At 42.8% G+C, this 18,928-nt stretch overlaps 1 protein-coding gene across 8 annotated transcripts in view; it reads left to right on the top strand.

Annotated features, from left to right (window-relative positions):
• Kif16b (kinesin family member 16B) overlaps positions 1-18,928 on the top strand; it is a 283,270-nt gene that overhangs the window by 156,884 nt on the left and 107,458 nt on the right. For all 8 annotated transcript variants that reach the window (XM_006498819.4, XM_006498818.4, NM_001081133.2 and 5 more), the window contains exons 16-17: positions 3,735-3,817; positions 5,115-5,203. In XM_006498819.4, the coding sequence (XP_006498882.1) occupies positions 3,735-3,817; positions 5,115-5,203 (172 nt within the window). The remainder of the gene's footprint in view (positions 1-3,734; positions 3,818-5,114; positions 5,204-18,928) is intronic.

The raw sequence follows: 18,928 nt of genomic DNA, 5'->3' as shown, positions 1-18,928 counted from the left end.
TTGAATATTCATGTGCCTAGTATCTTTCCATGTGAGTGCAAGTGCATGCATGTGCACACACACATGGATGATATGTGCTCTCCACATTTCTATAAGCATACACATACATGCACAGATCATAAGGTGGCTCCAGCCCCTTCCTTCTAGAGCATCAGAACTGTGTGCTTTTAATTTGCTAAAGACATTTTAACTTCATTATTCTAAAACTAACTTCACTTATGGTCTATTCTACCACATCATTGTGGTTCCTTTTCCAGTGCTATGATCCTGTGTGGCTAGCTGTCTAACTGGTTAGTCAGTCTAAATGCTAGAGCCTTCTTCATCAGCCTCCCTGCCTGGATGTGCCCCTCGTTGAATTCTGTTGCTTTTATCTTCTAAATGGCTTCCATATTCTTGGTTCTTCTCATACATTGCCTCTCCCAGAGACACCTTCCTCCAGACTTGTGAGATCCATCCCAGCTTTGTTACTCTGTCAGCTGCAAAAGTGACCTTTCTGAAGTACACACCTCTTCATGTTTTGTAGTGCTTTTCTGCCACATCCGTGTAAGACAGTTGATTTTCCCACTCTATCCCGAAGGACCGAGGGGCCTTTCCCTCTACTCTCAAGCTTTATCATGTACAGTGATATCCCTTATTTCCTCTGTCATATCCACATGGTTGTCTGCCCGTCTCTAACCATCTTCTCTTCTCTCTTTTCCTGCTGAATGACAAACAAAATGTTTTACTTGACTACTCCTAGGTCGGGTGAAGGAGAAGGTTTATTGTAGATATTAGGGAGAGCATAGCCAGAGGCAGAAACATCTGAGAGAGTCCAGAGTGAACACAACTCTGAGCCTGGCCATGTAAAGAGAGTCGGGACAGAAGAGGGGAGGGCCAAGAGATCAAGATCTGGGCATACCCAAAATGTCTGGATTATATAGGGAAGAGCCTCTTGGGGAAGGGCAGCCCAGCCCCTAGAGTTCAGCCTAGGTGGCAGGGTTTGCCAGCTATGCCCTATAACAGATAGGGACTGAGCAATGCTGGGAGGATCTGGAGGTCAGGTCTGTTTTGCTATGTTAAAAAGGCTCCTTGTTAGCCCTCTGTCCTTGGAGACCGAGCATCTACTACAGAACCTTTATATATGCTTCTCCCAAACTCATCTTTGGCACTTACTATAATTGATTAAAGTTTTGATACTGGGTATCAAATTTAGGGCCTGGTACTAGGCAGCAGAAGCCCTCTGCCAATAAACTATGCCCCCAAGCCATCAAAGGTTGTCCTCGTCAGCCCTCTCCTCAAGGGCATCTTTCCTCTCTGCAACCTGGTTCTTTTCCTTTGTGGGAAGTTTTTCACTCCTTTACCCTCTCTGTGTACTGCTTATGCTCTGAAAAGCAAGGTATATGTTAACTCTTCCAATTCTGTATCCTTAGTGGTTATCATGATGACTAGTATACAGGACGTTCACTAAGTATTTGTTGGCTACATTAATTAACAGAACTATCATATAAGCATGGTACATAATTTTGATTCAGTGTTTCTTGAATGAAAGTGAGCAGTAGAAAGAAGTGGAGCAAACAGCTGTTATTGGAGTCCATTGTACAGGTCAGGCACTTGACACACATCTAAATGGAAATAATGAATTGCCATGGATAGTTTTGCTCTTAAGTCCTTAATGGCTTTTAATTGCATGCAAATAACATAGGTAGCTGGATTATTTTTGGTGACTTAATGTGACTTGAAATGATATCTCTGAGATACTATTCTATTTTTCCATTAGCATATCTTAACAATTTTCAACTTGCTTGGCTAAGCATTTGATTAACAGAAGGAAAAATGAGTTGGATTAGGTGTAATTAACACCTGGAATTTGATGGCCTTATTAACCTCTAATGTAACTTAAGCATATTAAATTTATGTACTTCCTAGACATGACTGCTTATAGCTTGACTTTCTATAAGAGACACATCTTTCAGACTTAGTGGTAGAAGGGTGGGAAACACCTTTCTTAATTACAGTAGTGGTGCCTTTCCATAAGTGGGAGAGACACAGGTGTCAGTTTCTATGAGGAGGAGAGATAGTGAGCAAAAAATCTACTCCCTTTGTGAGTCTCCTAAAGTTGTCTTCTCTTCATGTTGACTCCATTCCCTGTGAGATAATGACTTCCATTGGACCCAGCTCTTCAGGTTCTCCTAGGGCCTTGTGTCTGAACGAGTCAGTGGTTAACTGTATGGATTTGAAACACCTCTGAGATCTGTAAGACGATGCACTGAGTAGGTGGCAGGAGTCGGGTAGGAGGGTCCTTGGTAAAGCTCTAGAGTATATGTATGTCTGGGCTTGTGTTATGACCTGTCAGGTCCAGGCAAAGACCACACCTGAGCAAGTGGCTGTTGTTCGTGCTTAGCCATCAGCAGCTCCAGCCCTTGTGTCAAGGGGCATTAAGAATCTGTTGAGACTGTCCTCTCAACACGCTGTATCTTCTGAGGTTTCAAGGGAAGTTAGAAAGATACCTGAGTTTTGTGTGAAATTTTTTAAGTTTTTAACTATTCACAGTTAGTATTTTTGTCTTTGGAATTTCCTGTGTGAAACACTAAAATATATGTTGGCCTTTATCACTGTTCTCTAGATTGTGAACTCTGGTCAGCCTTTCTCTTAGCACTCCAGGTCCACACAGTATTTTGTATGGGCTGGACTCGAACTTTTATGTTCTGAACAGAGCTAGCTAGTCTCCTGTCTGTAGCTCAAGCTTTCCCAGTGATACCCCATGGCCCTACATTGTTTCTGTTCCCTGGTTATCCAGTAAAACCAGCTTTTGTCTTTGGTGCAGAAGTCTGCTTCTAGCTACTCCTGTCTCCACTTGGTACTTAGATGCTAGCACAGTCATTGCTCTTGATTGCCTACTCCAGAGCATGAGCCTTGTCTTTTTCAGGGCAAAGACTGAACATTATATTCTGTCATAAGGTGATATGGACAAGATCGTGGGATAGCGAGTCTGTGTGTAACATTGCTTCTCTTAATTGCCTTTGAGGCCAGGGAGCGCACTGCCTCCCATAGCTAATATGGGCAAGTCTGGAACTGGACAAGTCTAACTTTAGAAACTGTTTCCTTATTTGAGGTGACCCCTCCTCCTAGGCTTGGCATTCTTGAGCATTGGCCTTCACTTCTCTTGTCCCCTGAGCACTTGGTACTGAATGAAGACTCTGGTCCATCATCCTTTCTTGAGCATCTAATATAGACATTTACGTTTTTTACAGGGTTTGTGAAAGGCAGCAGCATAGTCTTCCTGGTTCCAGTGGGATTTAGCAGTAGGAATTTGTTCTCTGCCAGCTCTACCATATTTCTTATAAAACTGCTTTTCTTTGTGTGTCTGCATCTGTAAGCATTAATAAACATTTCCTATGTTCATGATCACATGTTTTGCTTGATGTTGCACCTCTATAGAGTTGTGGTGTTTTTTTTTTTCTTCCAAACAATCATAAATATTATTATCTGAATATTAAGTTTAAAACCTCATAATAAATTATAATGCTTAGATTCGTCACCTTTGCCTAGGTTGTTGTGAATATCATGACACCCAAACAAAAGTAAATACAGGTTTAAAATTAGCTTCCATGGGCGAGCCTTTGAGACTGAAGCCTCTCATCCTTTTCTAACGCACTGGAAGGAGAATCGCATGCTCTGCTGTTGCCAGCTGACCACCCTGCCTACCACTGCCATCACATTTCCGTCCATCTATTGCTGCTGTTCTTGTGTTCTAGGTGCTGTGATACTCTTGGGAAGAACCAACATGTTCCGCTTTAACCATCCGAAGGAAGCCGCCAAGCTTAGGGAGAAGAGGAAGGTGAGGGCTTGGGGGCTGCCCCGGCGGGGCAGGGGTCTCCTTCTGGGTCTACCACTTTACCCTCTGAGATGAAAGACTTTAGCAAGGAAGTCCTGGAACAGCTCAGTTCTAAGCACTTAACTTCCTGACCAATGATGGAATAGGAGAACCAGCAAGTGGAATCAAAGAAACCCTTCCTTCTAGACCCTTCTTTCTAGTGTGTACATCCCCAGAGGAGCCAGGCTTTGTGTGGCATGGCATTAAGTGAGCAGGGACTCATATCTACCAGAATCTCAGAACTGAATCACTCTTATTTTAAGTCAACCACAGTAAATTGGGTTTTTCCCCTGGGTAGCAGGCCAAGTCGGGGGAAGTAGGACCATTGAGACAGACAGACAGGCTTGGTTGGATAGGGCCATTCAGAGATCTCATAGTGCTTGATGGGGGAGGAACATTGAATGAGAAGGAAAGAAATCTACACCGTGTCCTCTCCTCAGACTCCCGAAGATAGTCAGAACTGCAGTTTGCATCATCATGAGCTAGAAACTATGCTGAACTTCTGTGGAGATTATGCCCTTTTATCTCAACAACAGCTGTTACTGCCCCAACTTACAGCTAAATAGAATAGGAAACTGGACCAAGACAAGCTGTCTGTAATAGACCCTGAGGGCAGGTGGGCAACCAGGCCACAGCCCTGATCTGCAAGCCTGAGTGAGGCCTATGTTCTATCTACCAAGTGACATAGCACCTTTTGCCACTGCTTACTATAAGGGCTTTGACTGCCAGGGCCTTTGATGAAAAATGAGAACAAATCTACACTCCTCAGCCTAATCCAGGGCTAATGATCCAGCTAGTAAACCTTCCTGCCCTTCCTGCCCAGGGCCACTCTAGATAGTTTGTTTCGGACATGGTTCCAGAGAGGTATAGGGGAAGCGTGTGTGTCTGCCAGGAGCTTTCACTGGAAGCAAATAGAGCAGTTCTTACCTTTTTGGTCTCTCCTCACCTTTATCACCCTTTATCTCTGTCACTCAGTAAATGTGAATGTAGAAAGCAACCGAGGTGTAATTCTAGCTTCTAACCAAACTTTAATGCAGTGAGTGTGGCTATGAGGCTTTCCGAGTTATGGGATGCCTGGTGAATTTCCATTGTTAAGTGTTGTCTGGTGTATACAGGCCCAACTATCCCTCATCTGTCAGAAATTAATCATTCACACGAGTGTGTGCATCTCAGTGTCTGTCACTAGCAGAAGGCAGTAAATGCTAGCACTGGCCTCCTCATACCCACCAAGGTAACCATTCTACTCTGTGTCTGCTATTAGAGTGGCCTCCTGTCCTCCTTCAGCTTGTCTATGACCGACCTCTCAAAGTCCTGTGAGAACCTGTCTGCAGTCATGTTGTATAACCCTGGGTAAGTGAACAGCAACATCTCTTTCCTGTGATTAGTACTGTGATAGTATTTATGATGCCAACTACATTATAGTGAATTGATGGTAATAAAACTTGAGCAAGGGCACCTCCTCAGCATATCAACCACAGTCATTTTCCAAGCTCCTTTCCAGCCAGTGCTATATGTACATAATTGTACTTAGTTATAATCACAGTATAAATGGGATTATGTTCTATGATTTTTTTTTGCTTAACAACATAATAAGCATTAGCAAAGATGGTTACAAGCTTCATTATCATTTTCATAACTGTCTAATATTTTAAGTTGGCACTTTGATTACCCAGTGCATGATCCCTTTGGCTTAAATGCTTTTATCTTGTTTTATAAATTATCTGTAATAACAGAGGCAGCCTTGATCTTAGGGCATCCTGTAGCCCAGAGAATTATCTTTACTACATTCAGACATTAAGAAATAGCTGAAGACACAAATGGGAGCGTTTGAAATGGGCTTGGCAGCTGGGTGACCTTGAGTTGTCAGCCTAAGTGCCCAAGTCATTGGTGACTTGGTCAGTAAGATGGCAGTGATAATGAAAACGTCTGTAACGGGGAGCCAGATGAAGCACTTTTGGGTGCTCCCCAGTTTTGAAGCTCCTTCAACTTCAACCATGCAACTTTTCAAATTTCATACTGTATGCTCACTGAGAAAAGTTTTGATCATTACATAATTGTGTCTGGAAATAAACCATATATCAGGGAGACTCTGAAATGTAAGAACCCTCTCAGAGCTACTGAATAGGCCGTCCTGAGTGCATGTGGGTTCTTAGGAATCTGCAGTGGTTTTCTCAGCTGCTAGAAGAAATCATTCCTAGGCTTCTGTCAGTTAATGCAATATGCTGGTGCTCAGCATTGATGTCAGCTTTGGTAGTGTGATCCCTCCTGCTGAGTACTGTTTGTCCACTCAAAGACTTTTGCTTGGATTTGTTTTCAGCCCAAGACCCAGTTAATTCCGGAATCCAGCACCACCATCTGTATCCTCTGTGCACCCTTTAGTTTATTACCTTTGGAACCTTAATGTGGCTATTTGTTATCTTTGAAAATGAAAAGAGTAATCTTTGCATAGGTCACTAGTTCTCATTCTTTTATGCCTGTATATATGGCATTGAGTTCTTTTTCATCCACAAAATGGAGAACACATAGTCCTATTCAAAATGATCCTATATTTTGTTTGATTTGAAGTTTAGTTTTTTTCCCAGTATTGATAAAATGTCATCAAGGTGTACCAGTTTGCATCCTCAGAACTCTTCTTACTTCCCATGTCTAAAACTAAAATGTTGCTTCAGTGACATCCTTTGGTCCTAAACCAAAAATTTAGCTAGAACCTCCTAAGCATCCCTACTACCTATACATCTTGGCACATCTCAGCACACCCGGGCAGCGCCTGGCACATCGATCTCAACACATCTTACACGTCTCTGCACATCCCTTTACAGCAGTAGTTCTCAATCTTCCTAATGCTGCAACCCTTTAGTACGGTTCATCATGTTGTGGTGACTGCCAGCCATATCATTATTTTTGTTGCTTTTTCATAACTACAATTTTATTTCTATTCTGGATCATAATGTAAATATCAGATATACAGAATATCTGATATGCAAACCCCCAAAGGGGTCATGACCCACAGGTTGAGAACATGTTGGGCCTTCAGGCTATGGCTCTCATTTAGATATGTCTGAAAGAGCCTGTGCCAAAGGAGCTGTTTCTTTGTTCCAGTGTCTGATACTTGTTTTTCCTGACACCCGCTCCTCCAAGGCAGCATGCAGATGTTCCCATTCTGCAGGCTAGTCCCAGCTTTCATCAACATGGAGTGTCCCTGTTCAGCACATGTCTGTCTTTCTGCCATCAGTGTTTCATTACTCTGTGGAGGCAGGCCATCCTTCAGCAAACTCTTTTGAGCACTTCTATCCATCAGACATGTCTCTAGGATGGGGCCGTTGGTATAGGCATTGTCGATGTCCATGCCAGTTGGAGGAGAGAATCAACCTATAGATGATTAACAGATCAGAAAAGTCAAGGTGACGTGAAGAGAATGCCGTGGCGGCAGTGTGGCCCAGTGGTCAGGAAGGACCTCCAGAGCAGGAGATTCTTGATCAAAGGCTTGAGGAGAGTGAAGGTGGCACGAATAAGGGACAAGTTGTGGAATGGAAAACAGTTCAGACAAAGGGAAAGGAACTAAAATGCTTCAAAATCAGAAGTGGAAAGTGGAGCAGAGGAAGTGGAATACAGGAAGAAGGGGATTCAAGGTGAGGTGAGGCCTAGTTGGTGACAGCCCGTGTTCCCCTGTGGGACACTTCAGGGAGTGGTGGCTTCTAAGAGCACTGGCAAACATGGAAGCCTTTGTCTGGGACAGTGACTTGAAGGGCATTTACTATGGAAAGTGTAGCATGGGATCAGGGTATTGTGAAGAAGCTGTTTGTTTAGACTCTATAAGAGCTAATGGCGGCGTGGGTCTGGACTTCCGCTGTAGACGCATAGCAAAGTATAATCAAGGAACTGAGGGGTAAGGTCCTGGGTGCAAGCATGTGGGGTAGATGTTGCACTTTCCCAAATGGGCCAGACAAGGAAGGCAAGTTCAAGTTGGCAGGTGATAAGAGTGCATAAGCATCCTCCTTGTTAGGTTGGAAGCCTTGTGGGTGAAAGCCTTGTCTTACTTTATTTCAAAGTGCCATACATATCTCTTGTTTATTAGTAATTTAGCAAATCGCTTCAGATTAAAATTTTACTAAGACGACGGACTCCTCTAGGGTTTTTGTTTGTTTGTTTTTTGTTTTTTAATTAATTTTCCTGACCATGGACATTAGAATTATTGTGATATGATGTGCTGTCAAAAGTGGTAGGGGTACAATCTGAAAAAAAAAAGTTACTTAAATAATCTCATGATCATATTCTGGTCCTTGACAAAGGAGGTAGAAGGAGGGCATGCCTTCTTTTGAAATGGGAAAGTGAGCAAAGGCAGCCATGATATGTTTGACGCTGAATTATAGCTGGTGACTTCTGGATGCTTCTGATATGGGCGTGACACATCCTCTTCACCTGGCTCCTGAAAACAGACACCCTCATGGAGTACAAATTTGTTGGTACAAATTCAAATGAAATTATTTAATACTTTATCATACCTCCCTTCTCCCTGGCTCCCAGTCCTCTGCACTTGCTACCTGCTGCAAAGAGTGATTACCCATGAATTAAAATATAATTGAAGAAAAATTGTCTAGCCTAACTTATGGGTAGGCAGACACTTTATTATAAAATTGTTACAGGCTCTAGCAAGTGGGCAAAATGAAGCATAATGAAAGCTATAGCCATGCTGTTTATACCATTTTTTTTTATGGTACAGGTGTAAATACTCTCAGCATTGAATTAAACTAGAAGAACATTGAAAGAAATGTGTTTAATACCTGGACCCTCATTAAAGAGTTGTTTAGTTCCAGATAGTACCCAGCTTGAGCTCAGAGCATGCTCATTTCTCAGATGGAAACTTCAGATTGTGCTGCTCCTCCAAGCAATGGGTACTTGTGAGGGTCTGGCTTATGCTGACAGCCTGCTAAAGTACCAGATTTGGAGCTCTGTGCAGAGCCTGAGAAAAGGGCCTTGTCATGCAAATGCATTTCAAAAGAGCACAAGCCAGCGCGCAGTTCAAATCTGAGGGCAGCTGTGTCTGCAGCCTTCTCTGGGGATCTCTTGGGAAAGGAATGATGTGACATGATGTACCTAGGAAGGGCTTTTGATCTGGTGCCATGCCCCTTTTGGGTAGCCATGTTCTAATATGTTGGGTGACATAGAGAACGTGTGGCTTCCAGTTGTAATCTGCAGGTTGACGTCACCTGCAGCCAGTCTGTTAGGATCTATTTAAGTCTGATTCATGAGAGCCATTCGTCTTCTTTTTGGAGACCCAGTATTATTTCTTTTCATTGACCCCAGTCGTTTGTGTAGTTTAGCTCATTCTCAATGGTGTAGAAGCACACGCCCTGCACTGACTGACTAGAGTTCTTATCATCCAGAGGTCAGCAGGATTATAAGGAGTCTTAAGTAGAGCCATTCAGAAGCCTGTGATTGGAGACTTCTCTTCTGTAGTTGAGGTCATAAAGATGTTCCCAGCCTATAAGAAGGGCTTGCCTAGAGAAGAGAGAGGCAAAAAGTGCTAACTGAAAATCTAGTCCTCATCATCCACCTTCCAAAGGCTCACAGTCACTTGTGTGACTTTGCACCAGGGAATGCACTCTCTGATTTCAGACGAGCTGCATCCTTGCTGGTCCCTGACATGTTTGCAGAAGGAGACCTGGTGAAGAGGTCCACTGCTGGAAACTGAGAGCATCCCAGAAGATTGCTGGGTAGAGGGAGTCATGCTGAGGGTGTGGACAAGATAAAGGAGTCAGCAGGAACTAGCACTCAGTTTGTTTTGATGATCTCACAGAGTTGTCCTTTGGGGCTTGCATTTCTGTGTTTGGCAGAATGAACTTAGGGATGTAGGTTGCAGCTCAGCTTCCTAAAGGAAGTAACATAGTGTTGTGTTTTAGATTACTTTTATAAATTGTGATAAGCCTTTTTTAAAAGCTTCTTCAGAGCCTGGTAGACAGTGCATGCCTACAATCTCAGCCCTGGGAGATGAATGCGGGATGATTGAGAGTTCAGGGCCAGCCTCGGCTATGTAGTAAGTACAAAGCTAGTCTGGGCTATATTATTTCATGTCTCAAAGCAAAACAACTTATCCAGAATATATGTTTAAAATATATATTCCAGTATACAAACAATAACTATTGTTTATGTACTAATGTGTGGTAACTACTTACATGTTTAGTAACAACTTTCATTTGTAGTTGTAGTAAAGGAGACTTACTATAATGTCTTACAATCATAATAATTTTCAGTACACAGTATAATGAAGTGCATTGACGTTACCGTGCAGGTGATCTATAGAACATTCTTACAAGAGGCAGTGCTGTGTTCTTGAAGCAATACTTTTGTGCTTTTATCATTATCATTTTTATTGTTGTTTGTTTGTTTGTTTGTTTCCATGACTTTTACTTCTTTAGACATTTCACACATGTGGGGTTAGAGCATTTTCCCATTCCTGATTGGTTTATTTCACTTAGCTGATGTCATGCAGTCTTTACTGGTTTTGTTAGAATGCCTTGTTTTCCGGCTGAGTAATATTCCTATGTATGTGGGTCCACATTTTGTTTGTCCAGTCATCTGTTAATGGACATCTGCCAATGGTTGTGTCTATTGCTAGCTATTGGGCAGGAGCGTACAGATGTCTGCTTGAGTCTTTGATATCAGCTCTTCTGAGTCCAAGCCTAGAGTTGGATTCCTGGATCATCTGGCAGTTCTGTTTTTAATGTTTCAGTAAATCACCAGACTGTGTTCCATTGTGGCTCTGCCCACCTCACATTCTTACAACAGTGAGGGTGGTTTCCAGAGGCTGTGCCATCCTAGTCCATCCAAGAGCTATCTCACTATGGTTCTCCAACACTCTGTCTTGTCCCCTCTGACTATCCAATTGTGAAAAAAAAGAAAGTTTAGAAGTAGAGGAGGAAAGAATCCCTTGGCACCCTGTAAGTATTGTAAGCAGGTGATGGGTGCCCCCCTACTGTGGATGGGATCCCCAGGGATTACAGGCAGCTCATTTCACACGTTAACACCCAACCAGCACTGTGTCCAGAAAGTGTTCATGGCTAAGGAAGGTGTGCTCATGTTTGCACGGGAAGGAGTCACTCTGAAGAGTGAGAACTGATAAGCTTGGGAAGCTGCTGTAAGGTTGTTGGAAGCAGAGCTTGGAATGAGGTAGTGGTGGAATGAACCTAGAAGAAGAGTGGGCAGAAAACAAGCCAACTTTGGGTCCTGGGAGTTTTACTGTCTGTGGATTTAATGAAGCAAAATATGTTGATTTCCAATCTCAGGCTTAGATCTTTGCTTGGATGTAATTTGTCTGAAATACAAACATAGGAGTAGGGTCAGGTAGTCAAAGGCAGTGAGGATAAGAACAACTTTGAGTAACTGGGGCTTGAACTGCTATAACTGGCTGGTTTTCATCTTCTTTCAGCTCTCCGACTTGCTATAGGGAAAGCTTGGGAGTGTCTGTGTGGCCTGTAGGAAGTACTCAGCCCTGCCTATGGGATGGAGGCACTTCTCCCAGTTGAAAGAATGGCTGATTCCAGCTGGCCAGCTTTCACTCATTCGTGTGTGTAGTGTCTGAGTCCCTCGTGTCTCTTATGCTGGGCATGTATGGTAAGGAAGGATAGACAGAGACTTGGTCACCTTGGGGTATGATTTAGTATGTGTGGAAGATGGTTGTAAAGTCTGACCACAATCACAGAACAATAGCATTGTCTTACACAAACCATCCTAGGATTACCCTGGAATGACTCTGTAGTTCCTGCCTCCTCAAAGGAAGAGGGAAGGACTGAGGATACTCTGCGTTATGTTCCCTGCGCCCTTCTTGGGAATGTCTTCTTCCTAGCCTTGGTCCTGGTCCGTTTGGCTTCCACAAAGTGACCTCCAAGCACTATCAGTGTCATTGACACTGTTCTCCAATGTGATCTCTCCCTTTCCAGCCTGAACTTCATCCTTGGCTAATGTATAAATTTCCCCCCACACCTACACAAGCTTCTGCGAAGCCCTCTGTCCACTTCCTCTGCTTAGTTCTCTTCTAAGCTTAGTCCAGGAATTACATTCTCAGGAGGCTTCTCTCCATCTCCAGTTTGAGTTGATTTGTTGCTTTTTTTCCTTGGGCAGACATTCTGTGTATGTCTTCTCTTTCCAATGTAATCTCATGCCCGGGCATTTTCCTGATGTGGGCTTCTTGAAAGCAAGAGCCCTCCATTCCTTACTCAGTTTCAAGTCTTGCACATAGGAAGTAACTCTGCAGATCTACAGATCTGGGGCTGCAGCCAGGCTCTGGATGAGTCAGTCTATCAGCAGGCCCGAGAAGCCTGTGCTGGGCATGACCCATGGCTACTGTACTCCTGCTTGTCTCCTTCGCTCCTAGTGAGTGCTTCCTTCTCGGCTGGTGTCTAAGGATCACAGACCAATGTATCTCTTGTCTAGAAGATTGCAGTAATAAGACTGAGTTTTATAGTAGTTAAAAAAATTTCTGCTTAGTACTTTTCCCAGAGCCAATCTATCTTAACAGTTGTGGCTGTTTTGCTAATCATCATATCTGGTGAGACTCAACGTGTCTTCAAAGCAGCAGGTTCTCCCTCCCTCCCTCCCATTCTTTCCTCTTTTTCTCTTTCTTTTTGTTCAGCAGGCAACCTACTAATCTTTCAAGTACCCTATATCTAAAAACAAATAGCAACTACAGAACCGTACTCTGAATTTAGTGGGCTCTTGATATTTTTAAACATCAAGTCTTTATATCATGAACGGCCTCCTTTGTCTGGCTGGGCACATCAAGTTGGACACATTTTCTATTCCAGTTTTGGAACCTGCTGCTGGCCTGCATCTCGAGCTTCTCTGGAAACTGGTTTGTACACACATTGCTTCTTAATGCCAGAGACTTTTTGGATGGGGCAAAGCAGCCTGGTGGCTTCCTTGGGGAGTTAGCTCTACTTTGGAGAACTGCCCAGCTAGGGTCTTTGCCAGCAGATAATTTCCCTGCAGGGGAACATTCCCTCTCACTGGCACAGTGTCTTTAAGAAGAAAGCAAGCTGACTGCTCAGCCTCCTCCACCTCACTGGAGACTGAAAACAGGCAGCTAGTTTGGCAGGAGGCGGAAACATTCACAGCTTCGTGAAAGTGCTTGAAGCAAAATTAGATACCTTCCAAGTTCATTTCAGTATTGAAAATAAAAGAAAATTTTGCTGGCACATTAGCCTCCTCTAAGTACTGCACAGTGGCGAGCCCATTTAAATGTATAAATTTGAATAATTAAATTCTAAAAAGAAGCAACTCCGTTTCAATCCAAGCTAGACCTACAAATGTCAGAAGCCAGCGTCAGGGCTGGGTTTGGTAAGCCACCTCAGGATTTTCACTAAGGCCATAGCACCCCTTGGTGACTATGGAAGGCCCCTGACTCTGTGATGACCTGAAGCTATCCATCATCTGGGGAAGAAGATAGAAGAAAGGTGGTCAACTTTATCACTGAGGTTCAAATCACAAACAGGTAGAAAAATTGCTGCAGAGCTGGCATGTGGCCATGTCCTCTGCCTTGCTCGAGTTGCTCCCCTATCAGTGAGCCTTTCTCTCCGTCTTCCTCACTGTTTCAGTGTGAAGTTTCCCCACACAGACATATGTCAGGGGAGTTGGTCCCACGCAGTAGCCCTATTCGGGATGCTGTGTAATCTATGCTGTTGGTCTCTAGGAGATGGGGCTTGAGACTCTGGACTGGACCCTTTGCCCTGTTCTACTCCTAAGGTGTAGCCAATAACCTGTCGCTCTTGCTGCCAGAGCCCACAGCTGCTGCCTTCCATCCCCAGCCTTCTGGGCAGTAATGGACCAACCATTTTCCCTCAATATCTTCTTATCAAATGTCTGTCATTTACTATGTTTGCCAAGAAAGGCTCATACTAGATTCATAAGGGTTTTTAAAAATATTTTTCTTTCAAAGCTTTTTTATACTCTTTTAATAACCACGTAATTTTCTATTGTAGATATTCCATGTCTAACTGGACTTATCTTCTATTGATTTATGTTTTATTGTTTAGTTTCTGGCTATCATATGCCATTAGCCTGAAGAAATTTGTGGCTAATTCTGGTGTTCTCCATAGTAACTTCCTTGAGGCAGAAAAATGTAGTGCTGGCATTTCTAGTTCAGAGAGAAGAATTTGAAGGTCCCTGATTGCACATTAATAAATTATTTATTTGATCACCTTCCACTAATACTGTGTAAGTTTCTTTTTCTTGTAAACAATTTTGAGAAATGGTCTTGAGTTCTTGAATATATATCCTTGTGAGTTCAGCTTCTGGGATGCAGTTCCAGGCTGTACTGCCAGTAAGCAGAAGCCAGGGTTCCTGCCTACAACCATGTAGAAACGGGTGCCTTTCCCCAGTGTCTTGGTTGTTACCTAGGACCCAACTGTGTATGACTGTAGCTGAGTTTCTCCGTGAACTGGAACGCTGAAGTGAGGGCAGTTCCCACATTCTTGCTGTCTTCTGGTTGCTTGTAGGAATGGAGTTCTAGAAAATAAATCCAGAAGAAACTCAAATCTGAAGAAACAGTTTTAAGATTGGATGTAAACAGTGAGAGTTGCCAATGTGAAGAGTTCTTACCAGCTAATAGCCATTACATAACAAGAAAGTGGTTCCTTCTCCATGTATTGTCCTTCCTTTCCTGGCTCTTGTTAATGGCTGCTTTCTAACACAATGTTAAAAGCTGGGTAAATACAGATGGAGGCTATAATAACAAGAAGACTGTCAAACATTCTCATTTCAGATGCAGTTCTCTGCCTCCACCCTCCCACTTCCAATAGTTCCCCCTCCCTTTTCTGTCTCACATGATGTGTGTCCCTTCACCCCCCTTTTTAAAGGCCCATTTCTTTCTTCCTGTTGACCTCTCACCTCCCTTTCTTCAGTAACAAGAAGGTCATGGGCATTGCACTAGAAAGTGAGAGGTCTCTAGCATCAGGGTAAGAGCTGCCATTTCTCTGAGCCTTAGCTTCACTGTAGGTGAAACCGACACAGGACACAGTTTGTCAGATAAATCCTCAGCAATTTGTAGAACTTAAGGACACCTGATGATGAGTTGGAACCCAGAGGACTTCACTCTCCCTCTTTAATATGGTGCAGCCTCATGTAATAGAGTCTACTTGCAACTGGAGGGACTCCTGATGAAATTGTCACCTTCAGATGAGGCTGTGCTCCCTGCCACATGTTATAAGAGAGATCCGCTTCCCTTGGGAGCACTGTGCCCTCCTTTATTGTCTCTTTCACTTCACTTTCTTTTACCCTATAAGTGGCTTCTGTTTTTCTTGCTGACCTTGTACATGTGAGCTTTATGCGTGTTGTTGACAATACTTATGCTACTGGTAATTTGGTAGTTAGCCTATGCATATATAGTGGAGAGTTATTTAGTGTTTGTGTTTGTTGGTTCTTTGTATTGAGCCTTGCTGGGCTTTGTCTAGTTAAGTTTGCTGAGGTGCAGGTTTCTTTTCCAACTTCAGTCTCAGTTGTTTCACTGTTTATGGGTCATTTACTAACTTTATGATGGTCATAGATTGTCTTAAGTAGCTTGTTAAGATACATAGTCTTTAGGAACTTGCAGTGAAGGAAACTAAAGGAAGTGGGTCTTTTCCTCTGTTAGCTGAAATTGGTGTTAATTACTGACTTTGCTGGTTTTTGCTGGTTTTCATATCCTTGACTATCATTCCACTGTGAGCCACTTGAAGTGATAGACCCATGAGCTTTTTGTCTTCAAAGGAGATGGAAAGATGAACTGCTGATTCCAAGAACAAGTTGACTTTCCTGTGTTACTGTAGAATGGCTTGTGGGCTGGCTTGTTCTTGATACACTGTGAAGCCCTGGTGAACAAGTGAGCCATTTCTTTCTTTCTTTTTTTCTTTAATTGGATATTTTCTTTATTTACATTTCAAATGGTATCCCCTTTTCTGGTTCCCCCTCCAAAAAACACTCTCCACATATCCCCTCCCCCTGCTCAGCAACCCACCCACTCCCACTTTGTGGCCCTGGCATTCCCCCACACTGGGGCATACAGCCTTCATAGGACAAAGGGCCTCTCCTCCCATTGATGTCCAACTAGGCCATCCTCTGCTGCATATGCATCTGGAGCCATGAGTCCCACCATGTGTGCTCTTTGGTTGGTGGTTTAGTCCCTCGGAGCTCTGGGGGTATGACTAGTTCATATTGTTGTTCCTCCTATGGGGCTGCAAACCCCTTTAGCTCCTTGGGTCATTTCTCTAGCTCCTTCATTGGGAACCCTATGCTCAGTCCAATGGATGGCTGTGAGCATCCACCTCTGCGTTTGTGAGGTACTGGCAGAGCCTCTCAGGAGATAGCTATATCAGGCTACTGTCAGCAAGCACTTGTTGGCATCCACAGTAGTGTCTGGGTGTGGGGATTGTAAATGGGATGGCTCCCCAGGTGATTCAGTCTCTAGTGGTCATTTCTTCGGTCTCTACTTCACACTTTGTAACTCTTTCCATGGGTGTTTTGTTCCCCCCTTCTAAGATGGATAGAAGTATCCACACTATGGTCTTCCTTCTTCTTGAGTTTTATGTGGTTTGTGAATTGTATCTTGGGTATCCCGAGCTTTTGAGCTACTATCCACTTATCAGTGAGTGCTTACCATGTGTGTTCTTTTGTGATTGGGTTACCTCACTCAGGGTGATATACTCCAGATCCATCCCTTTGTCTACCAATTTCATGAATTCATTTGTTTTTAATAGCTGTGTAGTATTCTATTGTGTAAATGTACCACATTTTCTGTATCCATTCCTCTGTTGAGGGGCATCTGGCTTCTTTCCAGCTTCTGGCTATTATAAATAAGGCTGCTATGAACACAGTGCAGCATGTGGAGCATCTTCTAGGTATATGCCCAGGAGTGGTATTGCTGGGTCCTCAGTTAGTCCTATGTCCTATCTTAGAAGGCAGGAACAAAACACCATGGAAGGAGTTACAGAGACAAAGTATGGAGTAGAGACTGAAGGAATGACCATCCAGAGACTGCCCCACCTGGGGATCCATCCCATATACAGTCACCAAACCCAGACTCTATTGTGGATGCCAACAAGTACTTGCTGACAGAAGCCTGTTATAGCTGTCTCCTGAGAGGCTCTGCCAGTGCATGACTTGTTTCTTGACAGGGCCTTTCATCTCCTTTGATCATGGACCATAAATTCTAACCTTGAACAGCTACTGCCCAGCTCTAGGACATCTAATATTTAGTCAACATCAGCAAACCCTGCATCTTACATGACCTACTAATGTTAATTGTTATCATTATCAGACACCAATGGAAGTGAACCAGAAGCTGATAGAAAAGAGGTGAAACAGTTGCTACAATCAAAGAAGATATAAAACCTTAGGTAGTTTTTTTCTCTCATTACAAAGCAAATGCTTATTACAAAAAAGCAGAACACCCAGAAATGAATAAGGTAATCACAGATGTTTATAATTCTTCTCCCAAGATCTAATCACTGATTTCCATTGGTAATCTTTTCTTATCTTTTAAAGTACATTTACTTACTTGTCCATCAGTTATTATAATAGTGCCTCATACAGTATGGTTTAAAAGTTCAGGCTGTCCTAAATATATAGCTCTGTCTTCTCCTTTTTCTATTTTTACTTCATTAAGAGATTTTTCCTCCAAGCCAATGAATGCAATTACTTATTCTTTGTTGATATCATAACTTATTTAACTTTTGCCTAATAAATAAGGACACTTTAAGCTATTTCATTTTCTCCAAATAAATTCTAGACAAAATTGTAATTCATCTTCCAATTTAAATCTTTGCCTAGTTTGGTATTCTGTCAGCTATATTCTTATCCAGAATTCTTTATTTGATGGTAGCTATTAATTAAATTAAAGCAACAGGGGGAAGAATAAAGAGGAAAGAATCAGGAAATAATGAAGAGAGAAGAGAATGGGGTTGTTGTGTTGGGGATTTGGAAAACGGAGGCAAAAGAAGTCTGGGAGTGGCTACAAGCTCTTTGGGCACAGAGTTCTCAAACTGCCATTAGCCCATCAGAAACATAGAAGTACATATCTTTGCATTACCTGGTTAACCGTTATGGTGGTTTGAATAGGTGTGGCCCTCATAGCCTCATATATTTGAATGTTTGATCATTAGGGCATGGAATAGGAGATATGTCCTTCTTGGTATAGGCACAGCCTTGCTAGAGGAAGTATTTTACCAAAGGTGAGCTTTGGGGTGTCAGAAGCCCAAGCAAAGCCCAGGGGAATATTTCTCTCTCTCTCTCTCTCTCTCTCTCTCTCTCTCTCTCTCTCTCTCTCTCTCTCTCTCTCTCTCTCCTCCCCTCCCCTCCCCTCCCCTCCCCTCCCCTCCTCCCCCTCTCTTCTGCCTCCTAATCCAGATGTAGAACTTGTGACTGCTCCAGCACCATGTCTGCCTGCATGCTGACAGGCTTCCTACCCTGAATGAACTGACCTTAAAAGCTAGCTCTAGTGAAATGCTTTACTTTATAAGAGTTGTGGTGCTCAGGGTGTCTTTTGATAGCAATAGCAACCCTGTATGATGTCTTTGCCAGTACAATGTAAAGGTATACAAAGTTCTCCAGCCTTATGCTCTCTGTCTCCTCAGGGACCTGGTCCATCTGAAGTCTCTTCTGCACCTCCAGATGTAGCTTCTATGCTCTTTGTTTTCCTTCTGCCTATAAATGTATACAGCTTTTTTTTTAAAATGTATTTTATGCATCTTGATCCAAGCATGGTAGCATATGTCTTTAAACTCAGCTCTCAGAAGAAATGGCAGATGGATCTCTGTGAGTTTGATGCTAACCTGGTTTACATAGCAAGTTCTAAACTATCCAGACATTAATAATGAGACCCTATCTATTATAGAAAAGATTTTATATAAAGTTTATTCACATATATATGTATATAGATAGATAAATAGATAGATAGATAGATAGATAGTCAAATATGACACTGCATATATATGAAGGTGAGAAGACAGCTTTTCAGGGCTCAGTTCTCTCATTACCCCCTTCTTTGGAGGCAGGGTCTCTCATTATTTCTGCCTATAAACTAAGTAGATAAGTGAGCACCTAGCTAAT

The sequence above is a fragment of the Mus musculus genome, chromosome 2, assembly GCF_000001635.26.
Source record: "Mus musculus strain C57BL/6J chromosome 2, GRCm38.p6 C57BL/6J".
NCBI lineage: Eukaryota > Metazoa > Chordata > Mammalia > Rodentia > Muridae > Mus > Mus musculus.
This window is presented reverse-complemented; position numbering and strand designations above follow the sequence as displayed.